We start from the raw sequence: 20,967 nt of genomic DNA, 5'->3' as shown, positions 1-20,967 counted from the left end.
TGTGTCAGTACTATACATCTTCTCGATAAAACAGCTTCTGTCATAAAGCCAATGAGTAAATTAATGTGGGAAAAAACAAACCTTTCTTGAAAAAACAAACCCTTCTTATCTCTTTCCTGAGAGCGAGCTTTGAATCCAGACTTGCAGGGTGGGATATGTATCTGATATTTCTCTCCTCCTTCACCTCCTCCTCCTCTTCTTATTCCTCATCCTCCTTTTCCTTTTCTCCATCTTCTTCTTTTTCCTCCTTTTCCTCCTCCTCCCCCTCCTCTTCCTCCTCTTCCTCCTCTTCCTCCTCTTCCTTCTCCTTCTCTTCTTCCTTTTCCTTCTTATTGTTCTTCCTTTTCCTTTTAAAAATTCTTAATGCCAGTACTAGGTCTTGAACTCATGACTTGGACACTGTCCCTTAGTTAGTTAGTTTGTTTGTTTTTCACTCAAAGGCTGATTTGAGCCATCATTCTACTTCTGATTTTTTCCTGGTTAATTGGAGGTAAGAGTTTCATGGACTTTTCTGCCTGGGCTACCTTTGAACTGTGATCCTCAGATTTCAGCCTCTTGAATAGAGAGAATTACAGGCTTCAGTCACCAGCACCTGGCTAGAACTTCTTTTTACAAAGCAGAAGGAAAGAATTAGGTATTAAGAAAGCCAGACCACTATATGTATATATATACACACACACACACACACACACACACACACATACACACACACACACATAGATAGATAGATAGATAGATAGATAGATAGATAGATAGATAGATAGATAGATAGATAGATAGATTCCCCTCCCCTCAAAAAAGAAAAATAGAATGGGTAGTCTTGGGTCTTACCAAAAATAGATGTAAAATATTGTGTATTTGGTGCAGAACAAGCTGTGTCCTGGGGTTGATCCTTATAGAAGACTAGTTTTCAGTTAGTCTGTGAGCTGAAGATGGATAATAGAGTTGGAACTTCTCCTTCCTAACCAACAACCTCCTCAAGCGTGACCTTGATGAATGCATAGCACAACTCTGAGCTCCTCCTGCGATGGGCAGTTTACTAATTCATAAGGCAGCATATTCACTGTAGAGCAGCTTTTATTGTTAGAAAAGGCTTCAGTGTAGTTCATTTCTAGAGCCTCTATTTTTGTACCTACTTCCCATTTGTCCTGATTCTGATCTACGCAAAAAAAAAAAAAGGTCTAAATTAATTTCCCTTTAATGAATTAAGTGCTTGCCTTGCAGGCATGAGGCCCTGGGTTTGATTCCTCAACACCACATAAGCAGAAAAAGCCGGAAGTGGCTCTGTGGCTCAAGTGGTAGAGTGCTAGCCTTGAGCTGAAGAGCTGAGGGACAGCGCCAGGCCCAGAGTTCAAGCCCCATGACCAACAGCAAAAAAAAAAAAAAAAAAATTAATTGATTATATCTAAACAAGCCACTTTCCCCATGACAAGGTGCTATGCTCTGTGCTGGACACACTTCAGTATCTAAGGCAAAATAAGATATAAATACAGCATGGTGGATATGGGCTGGGTCTTAGTAAGTTCACAAGTTAGAAGAAGATGGAGCAGTGACAAGGAACTAGTTGGTTGTAAAGCCTTCAGTTTCCACCAGCAGAGGGTAGAGCAAAGGCACTCATCTCCTGATCACATATGCAGAGATCACATCTAACAGCTTGTAGACAATCACTTTGCCTTTTCTTCCTTTATGGTAGAAGTAAAGTTAAATGGAGTTTTGTTCTTCTTTCCTCTGCATGTGTGTGTGTGTGTGTGTGTGTGTGTGTGTGTGTGTGTGTGTGTGTGTGTGCGCACGCGTGTGCATGTATGCAAGTGCATGCACATGCCAGTACTGGGACTGGCTTTATGATCCTCAAATCTTAGCCTTCTGAGCATCTAGAATTACCAATGTGAGCTACCAGCACCTGACTAAATGAGTTCTTCTGGGAAAAGGGAGATTTGAACCTTGGTATTTTTAAAAAGTTATTTGTCATGTTGATTAAACCAATGACCTATGCTTAGACTTTAAGGTAGGGAAAAGAGGAGCAAAAAGCCTTGTTTGCAGTGATGGTGTTGGAATCAAGTTTTAAAATCAGGTAGTATGTGCAAAATGCTAGGTCATGTTTTCTCAAACTCAACTACCAGAAATTCTTGATGTTTTCCTTGATGCTGGGTCTTTGCTAGATGAGCCCATGAGTTTTGATGGAAAGAACTTAGATCATAAATCAGAAGAGTTGTATTGGGAGGCCTGAGTCTTCCACCTTGTTCCTTCATTTACTTTTTCTTATATTATATATTGATCCAGATCCTGAGATAGAAACTAGTGATCACATTCGTGATCAAGACAGTTACCGCTCACATGAAGTGAAACACACCCCTATGAGGGTGGCAGGTAATAGATCACGCAGCTCCAGGGAAGTAACAGAAAATAGGGATAAAAGTCCAAAGGCAGTAAGTGTAAAAGGAGCTTATAGTGACTGAACTTGGAAGTCTGAACATGGAGGAAGGGCCAGGAAAAGTAATTTGCAGGAACTAGCTAAAGGATGACAATTATTGCCTGGTGACCTCACAAAAATCACCATCCCTTTAGGCCTTGGTTTCTTATCTCTAAAATGGGAATTGTATTTAATAGTCTGGAGTGACCTACTTTAGATGGAGGTTGTGAGGAACTGATTAATGAATTTTCCTTCAGCAGTGCTTTGTTGAGCTGGAAAATGCTTTATCATTGTAAGGAATGTTAATAAGTGTTATCAGATATTGTTATCTCTATTACTAGGGTTCTTTTTACATGTATAGCTCCCATTCCACCTCCTTCCTTCCCTCCCCCATTATAGCTGTGGTTTTCTTCACAGCTAGTCTCTCCAGGCCCTTAGGGTAATAAGGCTATAAGGTTAGAGGACAGGATGGAGCAAGGTCTTCAGACCACGGACTTGTGTTGGTGTTAGTGGAATTTATTGGAAGCCCACCTTGTTAAAAGCAGATAGGAGAAAAGACCTTGTTTCATCACAGGCAAAACTGCCCAACTTGCCCTAAGCAGGGTCATGGGTATCTGAGGATTCTGTTTGTAAAATCAAGAGATTAAGCCAGGCTCAGATGACTTAATCCCAGCTACTCTGAGGATTACAGTTCTACTGGCAGGAATGACCATGAAATTCTTATCTGCAATTAACTGCCAAAAAGCCATAAGCAGAGCTGTGGTTCAAGTGGTAGGGCATCGTTCTTGAGTGAAAATGTTTAAGGGAGAGTACAAGGCTCTGAATTCAAGCAGTAGTGCCAGAAGCAGACAGAGACAGAGAAAGACAGAAAGATGGAGAGACAGACAGACAAAGACACACAGACACACAAAGAAAGAGAGAGAGAATGAGAGAGAGATTTAGAGGTAATCCTAATGATCCACCTATTACCAGAAAAAAGGAACCAATCATACAAATGCCAGAAATTCTGGTTTGGATACATTTTGGATGGAGACTAACATTTGAAATGTAGTAACTGCATTTTCCTTAAAGGGCCACTCTTCCTTTCTTATTTATTTGTTTTTATGTTGGTCCTGGGGTCTGAACTCAGGGACTGGACACTGTCCCTGAGCTTCTTTTGCTCAAGGCTAGTGCTCTACTACTTAAGCCAGAGCACCACTTTTGAATTTTTGGTAGTTTATTGGAGATGAGAGTCTTACAGACTTTCCTGCTGGAGCTGGCTTGAACTGAGAACCTTAGATCTCAATCTCCTAAGTAGCTAGGATTATAGGTGTGAGCCACCTGTGTCAGGCTTCCTTTCTTATTTTAAATCATAATTCTTGTGTTACTTCATGACATGTTCCATGTTCCTTCTGTCAATATGGAACATAATAAAGACTGGCTAAATTTGAAGTTAGTATCAAAGTAGAAACAGTGTCAGCTCTATTGACCGTTTAGGAACCTTTCTCTTTCTGTGCTCCAGTCTACTATCTGTAAAATAAAGTGATATCATTGTTTAAGAAACACTGTACTCATAAACTGATATGTTAACTTGAACCTCTTTTGCACAACTATTAAAAACAAAAGGAAAACAAAATGAAGATGGTAGATGGAATTTATCTTCCCAAATTCTCCTATCACCCACGTTCTAACTCTGTGATGTTTGTTTCTCTGTCAAATAGGCATTTATTACATTATACAGTAAAAGGTGTCATTATGATATTTTCTATACATGTACAAATGTACACTGATCATATTATCCCTCAGGAAAATCCAAACTATAAGAAGGTCTTCCTCATTCCCCAGTCAGAGTGGTACTCATTAGGAAAACAAATAACAAATGCTGGTGAGCATGAGGATGGGAGTAATCTCTTATATACTGAAGGTGGATATGTAAATTAGCCCAGCTATAATGAAAAAAATGTATGGAATTTCTTCATAAAAGTTAAGGATAAAAATCCTATATGCTCCAGCTATACCATTTCTGAAGATATACCCAAAAGAATCTGTCAGATTACTAGAGTGATAACTATGCACTCAGGTTAACATAGCTATTATATGAAATAGCCAAATTATGGCATCAGCCTAGGTGCCAATACAGATAAAGACAATATGTCATACTCGTATCATAGATTTAAATTGTTTTTGCTGTTGTTGCTGTTTTTGGTGTTTTGCTGGAAACGTGATGGAAGCGTAGATCATCATGTTAAGCAAAACCAGTCCCCAAAAGACAAGCAGCTCATTTGTGGAACTAGGGGCAAACAAAAACCAAAACCAAATCAAGCCAAGGGCATGTCTGACTTTTTCCAGTCTACATTTTCAAATCATTTGAAACCCAAGCTTCTTGAATTACTTAGACTTTCATTGAAAATCCAGCTGTCCAAAAAGGCCAGATTTTATAGCCTGGGTTGCTATTTACATCTTTGTCAGGCCAGAGAACTTTGTTTAAAATTATAGTCTGTTAGTCCATCACGTGGATGTGGAGCTTGCTATTTTTAATTCATGCTCTGCACAGCCCAGTTATTCATGGCAGAGAGTTTGCTATGGAATTTCAGAGCTGTATTTATAAACAAACAGCACCAGAGAAGCAAGATGGAGACTTTTTTCACATTACAATGATGATCATAAAATCTAGTAGTGGAGATGAAATGAACAGGTTCAACTTCCTCTTGGGTGGTAGAGGAGTTCCTCTGGTCAGTTTTGCTGCAGAAAGAGTAAGTTATTGAAAGGTTCAAACACTCTTAAACATCTAATAATTGTTGTATTTTCATATACAATAGAATATTTGTGTGTGGGAGGTATGCAAATAGAAGCATTTAATTACACAAGTAGAAACATCTACATTTATAACAACTCTGAAGTGATGTTGGAAAACTCTAGATAACTTTTATTGAGATGTGGAATTGTAGTAAAACTCAGCTAAAGGTTTACTTTTTGGACTTTGTGAAATGGCATTCTTTACCTATTCATTTATTCAAATGTACTAACTAAAGTCATAAGATTGGCCAGGTATCTATAAATATAGTATTTACAATGATGATAGAAGTTCATAGTCTTTTAGAGTCCAGAGGTTAAAAAGTCTTATAAAAGATGGCAGGTGCATGCATACCTGTAATCCTAGCTACTCAAAAAGCTAAGATCTGAGGATTGCAGTTCAAAGCCAGCCAGGTAGGAAAGTATGTGAGATTCTTATCTCTAATTAACCAGTAAAATGCCAGAAGTGGAACTGTTGACTCAAATGGGAGAGTACAAGCCTTGATTGAAAAAGTTAACGCAGGGCTGGGAAGGTGGCTCAGTGGTAGAGTGATTGCCTTGCATGCACAAGGCCCACAAAAGCAGAAAAAGCCATAAGTGCCACCTAAGCTCAAGTGGTAGAGCACTAGCCTTGAGCTGAAGAGCTCAGGGACAGAGCCCAGGCCAAGTTCAGGCCCCAGGATGGACAAAGAAAAAAAAAAAAGTTAAGGGACAGTGCCCAGGTCCTGAGTTCAAGTTCTAGTGCGTGTGTGCATGCATTCACACACACACACACACACACACACACACACAAGATTGAAAGATTGATCAGGGAATACGATTCTGGATTTTCTTTTCTTGTTTCTTCAATTTAACAGGGAGTAGTTACACCATTTTATCATGGTTCTCTAAGAGCCTGCAAAAGGTGTTTACTGTTCAGCTGTATTCTCTAAATAAATAGTCTCATTGAGGGTCAGTGATTCACAGAATTCTGATCCGGCTGGCATAGAACAGACAAAGAGAAACAAGAGAGACCATTCACTGACTCAGCCATTAAAAACCATGGGGAGGGGGGGAGGGCAGGGATCCAGGGCTAAGTCACAGAAATGTAAGAGAGAGAGGAGAGCTGTTTCATCCATGATTTTGGAAAATGAAAAAATGTTCTGATTTTTTTCTTTCTTTCTTTCTTTGTGTGTGTGTGTGTGTGTGTGTGTGTGTGTGTGTGTGTGTGTGTGTGTGTGTGTGGTGCTTGGGATAGAACCCAAAGCCTCACTATGTTAGGTGAATGCTATATATCCATGTCTGAGCACAGCCCCAGTCCAACTTAAGGTATTATTCTATTTGAACTTCATAGATTGGAGGTAGACTAGAAAACCATCCTGATTCATGGGGTAACTGGCTCAGCTGCTTTGCCTATGATGCCTGCCTGGTTATGAGATTGATGTCACTGAGACACCCCTGACACACTCATCCATGGGAGCTGACCAATAGGTGCTGGAGTTCTATCCACTCCTGTGGCTCAGGCTAATGCTAACACCATCTTATGTGAAGCTACAGCATTGCAGCAAGGCTACAAAAGCCACAGTCTCTTCAGTCCACTAATATCCATCTGTCTAAGCATTTTCATAGTAAGTGGGTGAGAAAGCATTTTCCCCTTCCTCTTCTGGGGTTTTGAACTCAGAACCTTGTCATCTAGGCAAGCACTCTGCACTCTACTGCTTGAGAGCTATACTCTTGTTTTGTTTTTTCAAATAGGGTCTTATCATTCTTTGTACCTGGGCTGGCCTCAAACTGTGATTCTTCTGATCTCTACTTCCCATGTAGCTGGGATTATAGACGTAATCTACCAAGTTAGGTGTAAGAAGGGAACCTAAATTAGGCTCCTGACTCACCCTTGTAGCAGAGATCAGGGGTTTTGCCTTTCAAAGATCAAAATGTTAATGAGACCTCATCTCAATAAATTGGAATAGTGGCATGTGCCTGTCATCCCAGGTAGATGGAAATCTAGAGTTAGGAGGATCTGAGCAAAAATATGACACCTTATTTGAAACATTACAAAAACAAAAAAAGGGCATCTGTGTGTGGCTCAAGTGGTAGAGCACCTGTGTAGTGAGCACTAGGACCTGAGTTCAAATCCTAGGAGAAGATGTAGATCTCATTCTCTAGAACCTTGAGACTTGCATTAACAGTGACCCAGTGGGAGCTAGGTGCCTGCTGCTGGCACAAATATTCCTAGCTACTCAGGAGGCTGATACTGGGGATCATAGTTCAAAGCCTTTCTGGGCAGAAAAGTCCAGGACACTTTTATCTCCAACTAACCAGTAAAAAGCTGAAGGTGGAGCACCAGCCTTGAGCAGAAAAAGCCCTGAGTTTAAGCTCCAGTACTGTCATACACATACAAAAAATCGGCAGCTTAAAGTTCAAATTTACCAGTGTCACATGAAATTTTTCTGGGTGGAGACTGCAAGCTGTTGGCTTAGAGAAACTGAGAAAAAAGACAGGTTGGCTTTGGTATCAAGTTGAGAGGATGATAAAGAGAAATTACAAGGGGTGATGGTGGCTGTGACTAGATCTGCATGTTGGTGGGATCACAACTCAGTGGCCAAAGAATTAAGTTCATAACAATGGAAGTTAATATAGTTAACCCCTTGGGAAGGACTGAGCATGCCATTCCTTATACTATTTGCTTGATAGCTTTTCTCTCATGTCTTTTTTTGGGGGGGGTCCGGTCGTGGGGCCTGAACTCTGGGCCTGGGTGCTGTCTCTCAGCTATTCAGCTCAAGGCTAGCGCTCTACCACTTGAGCCACAGCCCCACTTCGGGCTTTTTTCTTTTTGCTTATGTGGTGCTGAGGAATCGAATACAGGGCCTCATGCATGCAAGGCAAGCGCTCTACCACTGAACCACCTTCCCAGCTCCTCTCATGTAATTCTTAAAACCACCTGTGAGATACCTGTTATGAATATTCTTTTCCAAGAACCTAGACATCCTTCCAGGTCTAACAAAACAGCATGTGCATTTGGCTATGAGAACCCAAGTAAGACAATTAAAAGGCCATGAATTCAAATCATGGGTTATGGGAGAGAGAAGAGAAGCATTTTGGAGAAAGGGGGATGTAGTGTTCAAGTTACACAAACACTTAACCCACCTTTGAAATTTAGAGGACCAGGTTTAGAGGACCAGGCAGGGCTGCAGTTGAACCTGCCTTGCCAGGAAAAGTCTCATTCCATTTTAGGAGCCACATCCTTTGGCTGGTGTCATTTTACTGGGAAGCTGGCATGCACTCTGGCAAATAGTGACTGCTCAAATTCTTTTCACAGAATGAGGGAATTCGACCATATTGGAACGGGGGGGGGGGGGACGCCAATTCTTTCCTCTGCCCCCCTCCACGGCTTCAGTTTCCCTGTCAAGTGTGTCAGCATAGGGTGGACCACAGGAGCTCATTCTTGTCAGTGAACTCTTCTTGTCAGTCATTATCCAGGAAATTCATTACCTAGGGGCAAAAGTAGGGGTACTTCATCAGCTAAGGGGAGGGTATATAGGAAGCATTAGATGGCCATCCCTTTCCGATATGCTTGATTCTATCCTTCTTGGCAAATCTATGCCTAAAAGAGCAAATGTTGCTTTACTCCTTCTCTTCAGCATCCCGAAGACGTTAGAGTTGTGGGGATGGGGGTGAAAACGTGCCCTTCCAGAGGCCCTCGCTGGAGACACCGCCTGGAAGACTCCTTTTCTCCTTGGATGCGCTTGGAAGCCCTGCCCTCCCCCCCCCACCCCCCCCCACCCAAGGCAGGGGGTGGGGGTAGAGGTGGGGATGGAGTATGTGCACCTGGCGCTTCAGCCCGCCCGCTGCCATGGATTATGTATATATATGTATGTATGTATATATAAAACCCCCTGCCTTTCCACCGGGTGCGCTGTCCCTTTAAGTGGGGACGCTGGGCGCTAGCTGGGTAACCCGGGCGCCGGCAGCTTGTTGATTTCAGAGCTGGTGTATTTCACATTGTTTCCACTTCACTTTCCTGGCCCCCCCGGGGAGGAAGGCTCCGTGCGGGCTCCCGCGCGATCGTGGTCGCCGCTGCCCCGCGAAGGCTGGCGGGCAGGACCGCGGGGCCCCGCAGCCTCGGGGTGGGGTGCGGGGGGCCGGGAGGAGCGGGTGTCGGGGCCACACACACACACGCGCACACACGCGCACCGTCGCCGCAGTCGGGCGCCGGGCGAAGGCAGCCGCGAGCCGCCCGGAGCGCGCGCGCACGCGCGTGGAGCCGGGCTCGCGCGTCCGCCTCGACGCCAGGCGCCCGCCCACGGGCCGGGCCGAGCCGCGGGAGCCGGCGGGGAGGGGTGGGGGGGAGGAGGCCCGGGGGGCGGGGTGGGGGCGGGGGTGGGTGCCGCCGCCGCCGCCGCCGCCGCCGCCGCCGCGGAGCTGCTGCTCGGCGCGTTTCGCATGAAGATGGCGGCTCCCACCGCCAGCAAGGCAGCCTCCCTGGGCTGTAACAACAAGCCTGCGTTCCCGGAGCTGGATTTCAGGTCGGGAGCTCGGGTGGAGGAATTGAACAAACTCATCCAAGAATTCACCCGGCACGATCAGCGGGAATACGACGACCAGAGAGCGCTGGAGATCCACACAGCCAAGGATTTCATCTTTTCCATGCTGGGTAAGGAGGATTTAAATTAAAAAGGTAAAAAAAGAAGGGAAGGTGCTGCCGGCGTGCGTGAGCCCGGCCGGGGTGCTGGGGAGCCGGGGGGCCGCGCCGACCTCCCTCCCTCCCTCCCTCCTCCTCCTCCTCCTCCTCCTCCCGGCGCCCATCGCCCTCCTTGGTGGCTTCTTGGCCAGCGCCCCGTCCCTCCTTCCTCCGCGGCCAGCCGGACTGCCTGCCCGGCTCTGCCCTGCACTTTGCGCCGGGCTCCCCTTCCCCGTTCGCTCGCTCTTTTGTGACCCCCCCCTCCCCCCCGCACTCACTCCCACCTCCGAGCCCGGCTGGCAGGTGGGGGGGGGGTTGGGGCGGATGGGAGGAGGGAGGACGTCTTGACAGTTGCGGGGAGCCCCCGGGACGCCGCGCGGGCCAGGTGATGAGACCCGCGGGCGTGGGGAGCTCCCGAGGTTCAGACCTGCGCTGGGGTCCGAGGGCGTGGGGGGAGAGGTGAGGTGGGGTGGGGTAGGGATGAAGCCCGGGGGATGGATGGGGGGGTTCCTTCCTTCTCCGACCGCCCCCAGCTTGAGCACCCCGCCGAGAGCGACAAGTTGCCGCTCGGCTTCCCGCGGCGCGGCGCGGGCTCGCCGGGGCCCCCGCCGGCCGAACTTGTCGTGGGGCGCTCGGAGGCGTCACCCGCCGCCCCAGTCCTCGGGGCGCCGGGAGTTCCTGCAACTTTGATTGTTTTTTTGGGGGGGGAACCCAAATCGACTTCCCTTGGAAGCGCTTCCGGGGCTCCTCCGGCCGGGGTCGCCGAGGTCCGAGTTCCTAAAAATCCCCGGCCGCTCCGGGACCCGGCGCGGGGCTGAACGGACGCCCCCCTCCCCGGAGTGCCGGCCCCTCTGGCGCTTTGTTATTGTCCGTGGGTTCCGTGCCCGCCGTGGGCAGCCCCTGGATTAGAAACGGTGCCCACCTGACCCCCACCTTCCCACACCCCTCACCTCCTGGTCCCGGGCGATCGCTGACACCGAGGGTGGGGGTGTGGGGGGGCAGATCCCTCTCTTGGTCCTGCGGTTGGGATGCGGGCCACGGAGTTGTAAGAACGAGCGCGTCCGCTGCCTGGATGGAGAGGGGGTTGGGGGGGGGAAGGGGAGGGTGGTCAGGCTGAGGCTTTCGGCTTCCCGGGTTTGGGATCGTGGCAAGTCCTGGGTCTGGGGATGCTCGGCGAAACCTTAGCCTCGGCCAGTTTTCCAGGGAGTGGAAAATGTGATGGGCAGAAAGCTGTTCGGGGCCACAAGAGGAAGGAAGACAGAACCTTTGCTTTTTACTCCCCCCCCCCCACTTCCATGTACTTGGACTGCAGCAGCAGAAGGCTGTCTGTGGCTGGTTCTCTTCTGGGATCTCCTCCCCCTCGACCCTTTAAGTCTCTCTAGGTTTGCTTCAGCCCCTCAGCCCCAGAGAGGAGTTAATACACATTGAATGTGGTCCACCGGTGGTGTTAAGGATTTTGGTGAATAGGAGGGAACCTGTTAAAACTCAGGACAGGTTTTAATCTTTGCTATACACTCCCCCCCCCCCCCAAGTGTTTTCTAGATGGTGTATGGAGTGGTAAGCATATATATATATATATATATATATATATATATATATACATATATAATGGAGATATTTGGCTTTGGGCTACTTAGATGTGTACTATTTATTTTTTAATCCATAACCTGGTGGAGTGAGTTTTCAGGGGGAAGCTTAAAATACCTAGGAAGCTTCTATGTCTGAAAACTAGCCAGCGATTGTGAGGAAGGAGGCGGTACGTCGGGAAAGCTCAAGGCAGTTAAGTTGCTTAATCATGGGCTTTCTCTTTGGCTTAAATAACAGAAGTCTGCCATTGTGTTATTTACAGGACAATAACCACCCCCCCCCCCCCCCGTAGATTTTCATCTCTTGTCCTAGGCCCTTCAGGAGAAGTGGTGAGTGGATCACAACTTGGCAGTTTTAGTCAAGGATCGGAAATGGGGCAGGAAAAATTCCTGGTCCATTAGGAACTTCTACACTCACCCTATCTCTGACACACTGAATTTGCAAGTCTTTTATCCCACTATAAAAGGGAGAGTTCTTCTAGGGTGCTTAATTTATGCATGTGTTTAATGTTAAGAGTGACATTGTGTTGACAGGTAAGTTACAGTTCCTTCCCTTCTTTTTTATTCAGCTGACCTTGCAAGTGAAGTCTCTCTTCCTCCTGGGAATTGTGCATGCTCACCTGCCGAAGAGGAAATTCAGGAGTGTCATTTAAGTCCTTTGCCCCTCTGGACACTAGAAGGCAGATGGCAAAATGAGCTTGTCTGTGTGTGATGCTGCATTCATTTTCCAGTCCCCTTGCTTTCTTTTAATGAGGTGCTGGTCTGCTCTAGACAAGGGACGGCTTGTGGACAGTAGTGGTTCCTGTGTAGATTTACTTTCTCTAAAGCAGATTTATGTTTGGCTTAAGAAACAAAGTCTGTGTGTGTGTGTGTGTGTGTGTGTGTGTGTGTGTGTGTGTGTGTGTGTGTGTGTGTGTGTGTATATACTTTGTACCACTTGCCAAGGTCTTGAGTAGTTCATGAATATGCAAATGAGGTACCTTAATGACCCTCAGCTTGTTAAGGTGTCACTTGGGAGGCTTCAGACTCCCATTTCTAGGAGTTGAGAGAGTATAGCTCTCTTGGCTTTGTTCTGCCTCTGAGTGCACCTGAGGATTGTCAGTAGCTTAGAAACATTATCCCCATCACAAAGGACAAAATGGCCAAGGCATTTAGTACAGGACTCTTTTATGTTGCTGTTTCAGGCAGTTGAGAGATGGTGTCTAAAGAAGCCACTCTCTGTCAAAGATTGTTAGCCCTTCATTTTCTCAGATCTCTTCATTTTGTCCAGTTTGAGGCAGTGTTACAAAGAAGAGCAAAGCAATGATAGACAGTTGACAGTGACCAAGACACCCTGTCAAAGCAGGATTCTGCACAGCTGGGTGGTGGATCTCAGTCAGATAGGGGTCAGTGGGGTCTCTGTGATCTGGCTCCATGCTCTCTTGTTTGTACATAGACTTTGGTTCCTTTGGAAGCAAGTGTTGGCTGGGATCATCTAGAATGACTCCTTATTTTTACACCTTGGTCTTTTGGGAGAATGATTGCTTTTATTATCTAGTTAATATTGGAGAGCCCAGATTGTGTGAGAAGCCGGCAGTGCATAATAAACATCATCTATCAAAATTCAGGGAAATTGCCAGAGTTCATTAATGTTTTAATATTATTTGGTATTTGCATAATGTCTCTGCCCGCTCTTTTGTTGTCTTCATTCCCTGGTGAGGTTGGATGGAGACTAGTTGTGCTGCCATTGAACATAATGTGAAAGAGAGAGGTCAGCAGGAGTTGGAGAGAGCATTAAAAAGACAAGCGGTCACCTAATGTATAGACCAAATGAACTACTACTGCATGTTGGAGTAGCCATCATTTTTTGACCACCTTATGTAGGTGAGAGACTCATTCTCTTTTTATTCTGGTCATGGACCTTGAATTCAGGACCTTGGCACTGTCCCAAAGCTTCTTTGGCTCAAGGCTAGCTAGCATTCTACCATTTGAGCTATAGCTCCAATGTCAGCCTTTTCTGGTTAATTGGAGATAAGAATCTCACAGACTTTCTTGCTCAGACTGGCTTTGAACAGTGATCCTCAGATCTCAGCCTCCTGAGTAGCTAGGATTCCAAGTGTGAGCCACTGTCACTTGGAAGACTTTGATTGGTCTATGTGAAATTAGTCTTACTAGATTTTTATTGCTTTCCCTTTATACAGATGAGGATGCTGAAAACTAATGGGGTGAAGAAATCAGGTCAAAAAGCTGATAAATACCAGCGGTATTACTAAAACTGAAATACGCCATACTCTACTAAGACATGTTCCTCTTCTACATGAGACTATTTAGAATTCATAAGTAAAATCCAGAGAAGGTGCTGCTGTTGCTGCTGTTGCTGCTGCTGCTTCTTTCTTCCTCCACCTCCCCCTCCTGCTCGTTGTCCTTCTTTCTTTCAAGATTTGTTTTCTGATTTTGGCTAGTATTATAATGAAAGTGGCATCTGAAGGGATTTCTGGACAAAAGATCAGTTTATGTGTTTTATTCCATAATAAGATCACCTATTTGAATATTTTGATTGAGAAACTCATGATCATTGTAATACAGTGTTGAAATCTGTAGTTTTAGTCACAGACTACCTTGTGTTGACTGTGTAGTTTTATTTTTTAATCTATTAAATATGGATAACAATAATTCATTTCAAGATTATACCTGGAAGTGAAATTACTTTGCTAACCCAAAAGGAAAGCATACATGCTTTTATTATTTATGTAGGGACATGTGCTTTATTAGAAAACCTAGTGAACTTCAGCTGGAATTTTTTTTCTGTAGCCTAACATCTGCAAGAACTGTGGAATACAATTAGTAGCCGTCTCTAAGGATTTTGGCTGTGGCCATAGAAGCCATGATTAAGTCCTACATGCAGTGCCATTTGTTGTTAAGCTTATAGTATATGAGATTGTATGATAGCTGCTTGGCACAAATCCATTAGCTCATGTAATCTTCTGACAACTTTAAGATTGTGGATAAGCCAACTATGTATCCTTCTAAAGAAGCAAGCAAGCTTCATTAGAGGTCAAGTATTTATACCTAGATCATACAGAGCGCAGGAGTTTAGACTCATGCAGACCCAAGCATTTATGACTTAAAAAGTCCACCTACCTTTCAGTATGCCAACCACTATCAGTTTCTCTTAGTCTCATCTCACTTGAGACACCCTACTCTCTGGGAACTTTACCACTCCTAACTAGCCTGAGAGCAGAGGTAGATTTTCTTGGCCTGTCTCTGCCCTTCTTCTGTCTCTTTTTCCTCCTGTACTTACTCAACAGGTAACTTGTTGAATGTAGTAGCGTTTCACAAGCAGTATGGATTAAACAGTGAGCAGGCACTTTGAGAAGTTCCCATGGATCTTTGGACACATTTACAGGCTTCTTTAGTCACCAAAAGAATGATTTGTTGGCTAATGTCTTTTACTAGGTTAATTAATAAACAGCATCTGGCCACTTCGAAATTCTAAGCTTCTATGGTGTTTCAGGGTGCTCCTGGCTTAACCCTATTTATAGGCATTTTCTATATCTCTAGATTAGAACATTTTTGTGTGAAGGTGTAAGTGTGTGTGTGTGTGTCTGTGTCTGTGTCTGTGTCTCTGTGTGTGTGCATGCACCCATACTGGGATTTGACTCAGGCGTAGGGTGCTTTCCCTTAGCTTTTTCTCTCAGTGCTGGTTTATACTGCCTGAGCCACACCTCTAGTCTCGCTTTTTGATAGTTTAGAGTCTCAGATTTTGGACCTCGATCCTTAGATCTCAGCCTTCTGAGTAGTTAGGAGTAGTAGTACGGCAAAAGCCATAGGTGCCCTGTAAGCCATTTTGAAGCCTTGAAGTTCTCATGTTTGCATGCTGTGTTTTTCTTAATGAAGTCACTCAGTGATATTTATGGTGAATTTTTGCTTTCTAGACTTCCAATTGCTTGTTGGGGTCCATAGAGTTTTAACTCATTGTATCTGTATAAATTCTAAAATAATGTCTGAAGTTTGTTTCTGCTCTGAAAATATAATTTTTATATCTGCAAAGTGTAGGGTGTCCCTTAAACATTTATTTTTGCACTAATAATTCTTCCTCCCTGGTTCTGAGTGGATGCTGGCCCTTTGTCCTTAACAGAAGAGCCAGGAGACTGGTACTTGGTACTAGTTGGGTCTTCTCAAGATTCTTTGTGGTACCACTGTCCTGGATAATTGTGATTAAACCCCTTTCGTATTCAGACAGGTTAGATTTCCTCTTCTCAAACTGAGAACTTGTGACTGAATGTTCGGCTCTTTGATTCTCCCCAGAGCTTAGAACAATTCAGAATCTCTGATCCCATTTCAGATCTATTGATTCAGAATCACTAGAGATCCCCAAACTGGCTGTTCAGCACTTTAGCCAGCCTGGATGAGGCCTGCTGCTGTGCGTTCACTGTGCATCCAGTAGAGCTGCTTCCAAACAGAACGCATGTGAGCTAGCTGACCTTTGAGACTGAACCGGGCTACTGTGTCTAATGAGCAGACATGCCTGAGGCTCCTGGAGTTCACCTGAGACAGAGACCAGGACAGGAGTATGATTGAGATAGTTGTCTCTACTCCTTCAGAAGATGTGATAGGGTTTAACTTCATTGTATCATATAACCATTACCCATAACCTTTGGAGGTTAAGAATAATGAACAATCGTATTGGAAACATTTGAGAATTTGCTTAAGTTTACCAGCAACGAGATATCATAGCTGAAATCTAACAAGGTTGGGCTGATGAAAAGCCCTCACTTTCAACAAGAACAGTATTCTCTGCTCAGGAGCATGAAGGCACAGATTCTAGTTTTGTCTAGTTACTTGCCGTGTGGCTTGGACAAGTCACTGAAAAGACTAAGCCTCACAACTACTTAAAAAATAATAGTATGTTTGAATCCATAAAAATATAGAAATTGGTGTTGATATTTATACTTACATCGTGTGTTTGAGTACATTCAATTCTGAATCTGAACTATTTTGTTTAGGCTGAGTGTGTGTGTGTGTGTGTGTGTGTGTGTGTGTGTGTATATAGGACCTTTCTGAAATCTGCTATTAGGTCTGTTTTGTATTCTGTAGTATGTGTATAAACCTGAATAAGTCTCCTAATCTCAATGCAGTGACTGAAAATACCAGGCAAAAGTAAAATCCCCCCTCCTTTCTAATCACTTCATATTTGGATGCTATAATCATACACCTGCTTACACACACACACACACACAGGTGTCTACTGTTGTGTCATACATGGGTCCTATGGCTGACGGACTCCTTTTATAAATTGATCAAGGTGCTGTGGTCTGTCACACTTAAAAAATAGAGCTCTAACTTGGAACCTGTAGACTGATGGAATTCTTACCTGTTTTTGTACTCATTTCCTTTTATTCCAAAAGCGAGTCCCATTCTGCAATTTCGACCATATTATATGAGTTCATATTCGGAGTGACTTGGGGCCCTTACATGGGTGACTTTGAGGGTTTTGCCTGACTTTCACTGTCATCTTCTTTGCAGGGTGTGTTTCTCCCATTCTCCATTGGCTCAGGTTGTTCTCGAAGTTTCCTATCCCAGTTTTCATGAAGCTAACATTGGAATTTATTGCGGGGGAAGGGAGAGTAGGAGAAAAATGAGGGAAGGGGTCACAAATTTGACAAGAAACGTTCTTATTACCTTATGTAACTGTGACCCCTCTGTACATCACCTTGACAATAAAAAAATGGTATTAAAAAAAGGGGTGACAGGGCTGGGAAGGTGGCTCAGTGGTAGAGTGCTTGCCTTGCATACATGAGTCCCTGGGTTCGATTCCTCAGCACTGCATAAGCAGAAAAAGCCAGAAGTGGCACTGTGGCTCAAGTGGTAGAGTGCTAGCCTTGAGCTGAAGAGCTGAGGGACAGCACCCAGGCCCAGAGTTCAGGCCCCATGACTGGCAAACAAAAAAAAAAATGTAGTGCTCAAGAAGCACTACATTCATAAACTGCTTCTGTAAATGGCAACTGTTTTGTACAACCACCTAAAGATAATAAAACCATTCAAAAATAAAAAAAATTGGAATTTATGAATTTGAGTAAGGCAAAAGGGCATTTTTACTTTACCCAGCTTCTAAAGCATTTCCTTCCAGTATAAATGTAGGTAACAAGCCATAGTGTTAATGGTTCTTATATTTTTGTTTCCAGTAAAAATCATAGGTGTTTTCATTTTGTATTATAGTTGTTGCAGATTTTGCAAAATATCATTTGACCTGCTAGATTTTATTGTCAGTGTTAATAAAGAATCTTGATTGGAACATGGTAGTTTAGACCTGTACAATTCCAACTATTTGGGAGACAGAGACTGGGGAGGATTGTGATTTGAGGCGACCCTAGGCAATAAATCAGCAAGAACCCATCGCAATCAAGAAGCTACCTAGGAGATTCTGGCTAGGAAGTTCACCATCGGAGGTCAGCACCTGGACAAAAACTAAGACCCTCTCTAAACAACAAACAAGGCAAAAAAGGGATGGGAACATGGTTTGAGTAGTAATGTGCCATCCATTTATTAAGCTCAAGGTCCTGAGTTCAAATCAGAAGAAGAATCACCTATGATAACTTATCACAAATCTACTTTAAAAACACATTGTTATTTGAATACTGATTTAATCCATGAAGTTCTGTGTAATGTTACCTTTTTCATTTTAGGTAGATTATTCTTTGCAGGGGTGCCTAGAATAGACTAGCTGGTCAGAAGGATCAATGTCCCAGAAGCACGTCGCTATCTTCAGTTTCTACTGATGGCCTTGGCCCCCTGGCCTGTGCTTTGTGTTTCAGCTCAAAGTCCATTTCACTCAAGAGGCCTTCCTGTGTTTGTTTCTCCAAGGGGGAAAAACATTTTATCTTCCCTCTGAATTCTCTAAGACTTGGTTCCTTTTGATGACCTTTAGTCCTTTTTTATTTTTATTTTTTGTTATTTTTAAATGCTATAGTGGGTTAAAGAATCCCTGACTTATTTATATTTGCTGCACAGAGTGGGGTCATGTAGAGAATAGGTACTCACTAAGTGTGAATGACTTGTGTCATTCTTTTTTTTCTTTTTTTGCCAGTCCTGGGGTTTGAACTCTGGGCCTGGGTGCTATCCCTGGGCTCCTTTTGCCCAAGGCTATCATTGTACCACTTGAGCCTTAGCTCCACTTCCACCTTTTTCTGTGATTAATTGGAGATAAGAATCTAAGGGACTTTCCTGCCGGAGCTGGCTTCCAACCGTGATCCTCAGATCTCAGCCTCCTGAGTAGCTAGGATTATAGATGTGAGCCACTGGCACTTGGCTTTGTATCATTCTTTAGAGCTTTTCTTTGTGAAGCTTTTTATTTTAGGCTTTTTTTTTTCCCCTTTCTGGTGTGTATGTGTTGGGGGAGGGGGTATTAGAGCTTGAACTCAGACCCTGAGATCTATTCCTTAGCTTCTTTGCTTAAGGCTGGTGCTCTTTCACTTAAACCACAGCTCTACATCTTGGTTTTTGGTGGTTAATTGGAGGGGAGAGTCACAACTTTTCTGCCTGGGCTAGCTTTGAACTTTGAACCTCAGATCTCAGCCTCCTTAATAGCATGTGAGCTGCTATCACCTGGCTAAGCCTTTGTTTTGATCCAGTCCTCTATAGTGTACCAATATCTTCATATACATATTGCTATCTGACAGAAATCCCACAGCAGTCCTGGGAGGTAAATATTATTGTTGTATCCGTTTTTGGCACAAGAGGAATTGGTAATAGAGAAGTCTGTACTCAAGGTCACAAATGGTTGAGGTGGGATCAGAGACAGGTCCTTTAACATGTACTCCCAATTCTTCGTATTATATGAATTCTTTAAACTTCCTTGACCCTATTGTAGGGATTAGGATGAGGACCAGAGCTAGGCACTGAGCTGGGGGAGGCAGTAGCAAGCCATTAGCCCATAGGTCTCCACGTGCCTGTACCTGTCTCTGTATTCAACTTATAAGCACTTCTCTATGCTGCTTCAAGATCACGCTTTTAGCTGCTGCAGCTGTTCTTAATAGCAGCTGCTTGTGTGAATTGTGTTGTGATTAATAAAAGCAGCTCAACAGTTTGTTCTTTCAACTGTGCCCTTGGTGTGCACAGCCTGTTTTTCCACAGGCTCTGAGTCTGATTTGGAGCATGAGCCTGTGGCATATGGTGCCCGAGGGGCTCATATCTCTGTTGTGAGAACTGGTGGCCCACCTAGATGAGCTAGCATGCCTAAGGCCATGTGAGGACTGCATTGATGAGGGCTGTGATGCTGTGGGGGGCTCAGTGAATTGCAGCAGTCCTCAGTGGTGAACAGGTGACACAGGGATGACTCACGAGGTGGCCACTGGTCCTTAGCACCTGCCAGTTGTTTGATCACTGTGATGATCCTCAAACTCCAGTATGTTTCAGTCCCTGGCCTGTTAACCAGAGTTTGCTGGACTCCATCCCAGAGGTTTTTTTTGATTCTGTAGGTCTAAGAGGGAGCCTGGGAATTTGCATTTCTACCAAGTGTTCAGGCGATTCAACTGCTGCTGCTTCAAGGACCATATTTTGCAAACCAGGATGGTAGAATTAGAAATACTTTAGATTTTAATGAGACATTTCCAGCCTTATAAACATCTTATAGAGACATCGTGGAGTTTGAAACTTTAGTTCAGACATCACCTGTGATTGTCAGTTTATCATCTCTGATATGAATACTGTAGGGAAATCCTTGTGCTGTCTGGTCTGGACACAAGCTTGGAGATGGACAGAGGTTCATCTAAGGGCATCCAGCATCCAGTCAGTTTACCATAACTAGATCCCAGGTTGTGTGTGTGTGTGTGTGTATGTGTGTGTGTGTGTGTGTGTGTGTGTATCTGTATCTCAGTGTACCCATTTGTCCTAGCACGCTATCTTCCAAGTAAATTTTTCTTTTGCAAAAGAAAAACTATCTGTGTAACATTCAAACTAATGCTTACCATACTAAAATACTTCATATGCTCAAGAATTATTTTATACCTTCCCTTTATTAACTTAAATCAGTCCTAACAACACTGTAAGGAAGATAATGCTGTCCTTATTATGTGGTTGAGAAAAAAGAAACACAGAGGTTAAAAATTTGCTGGAAGTCACAGAGCTACTGGCAGCATGGGGATTTGAACCTAAGAAACCTTAACTTCAAGTAGGAAATAGCAAGTGATTATGTAGTAAGTGCTTAGGGCTAGGAATAGTGGCTCACAACTGTAATCCCAGTTAGTTGAGAGTCAGAGATGAGAAGATTTGAGCCTGCCTGAAACTCCATCTCATCCAATAGCTGGGAATTGTCAAGTAAGCCAGTCATCCCAGCTACTCAGGAAATGCAGATAGGAGGCTCACAGTCCAGGCTGGCTAGGAGGGAATGTGAGACCCTGCCCCCAAAATGATGCAGGCAAGAAGGGCTGAGAAATGCTCAAGTAACAGAGTACCTGTTTAGCAAGCAGGAGGTCTTGAGTTCAAACCCCAATAACCACTCCTCTAAAATAATGAAAAGCCATTTTCCTGTTGAAAATGCAAATCACAGATGGAATCCTACA

General features: G+C 44.3%; 1 protein-coding gene across 4 annotated transcripts in view; it reads left to right on the top strand.

Moving 5' to 3' along the window:
- The first annotated feature begins 5,113 nt into the window (after window positions 1–5,113).
- Mb21d2 (Mab-21 domain containing 2) overlaps window positions 5,114–20,967 on the top strand; it is a 112,915-nt gene continuing 97,061 nt past the window's right edge. Inside the window, exon 1 of one of the 4 annotated variants that reach the window (XM_070029842.1) lies at window positions 5,114–5,142. Coding sequence is in view for 1 of the 4 variants with exons in the window: in XM_070029839.1 (XP_069885940.1) it covers window positions 9,605–9,815 (211 nt within the window). In the remaining 3 variants the exon portion in view is untranslated. The other 3 variants (XM_070029839.1, XM_070029843.1, XM_070029844.1) reach the window with 3 other exon arrangements.

Source organism: Dipodomys merriami, unplaced genomic scaffold, assembly GCF_024711535.1.
Source record: "Dipodomys merriami isolate MVZ:Mamm:240054 unplaced genomic scaffold, mDipMer1.0.p SCAF_2, whole genome shotgun sequence".
Lineage (NCBI taxonomy): Eukaryota > Metazoa > Chordata > Mammalia > Rodentia > Heteromyidae > Dipodomys > Dipodomys merriami.
Note: the sequence above shows the minus strand (reverse complement) of the source record. Positions and strands in the feature narration are given on the sequence as shown.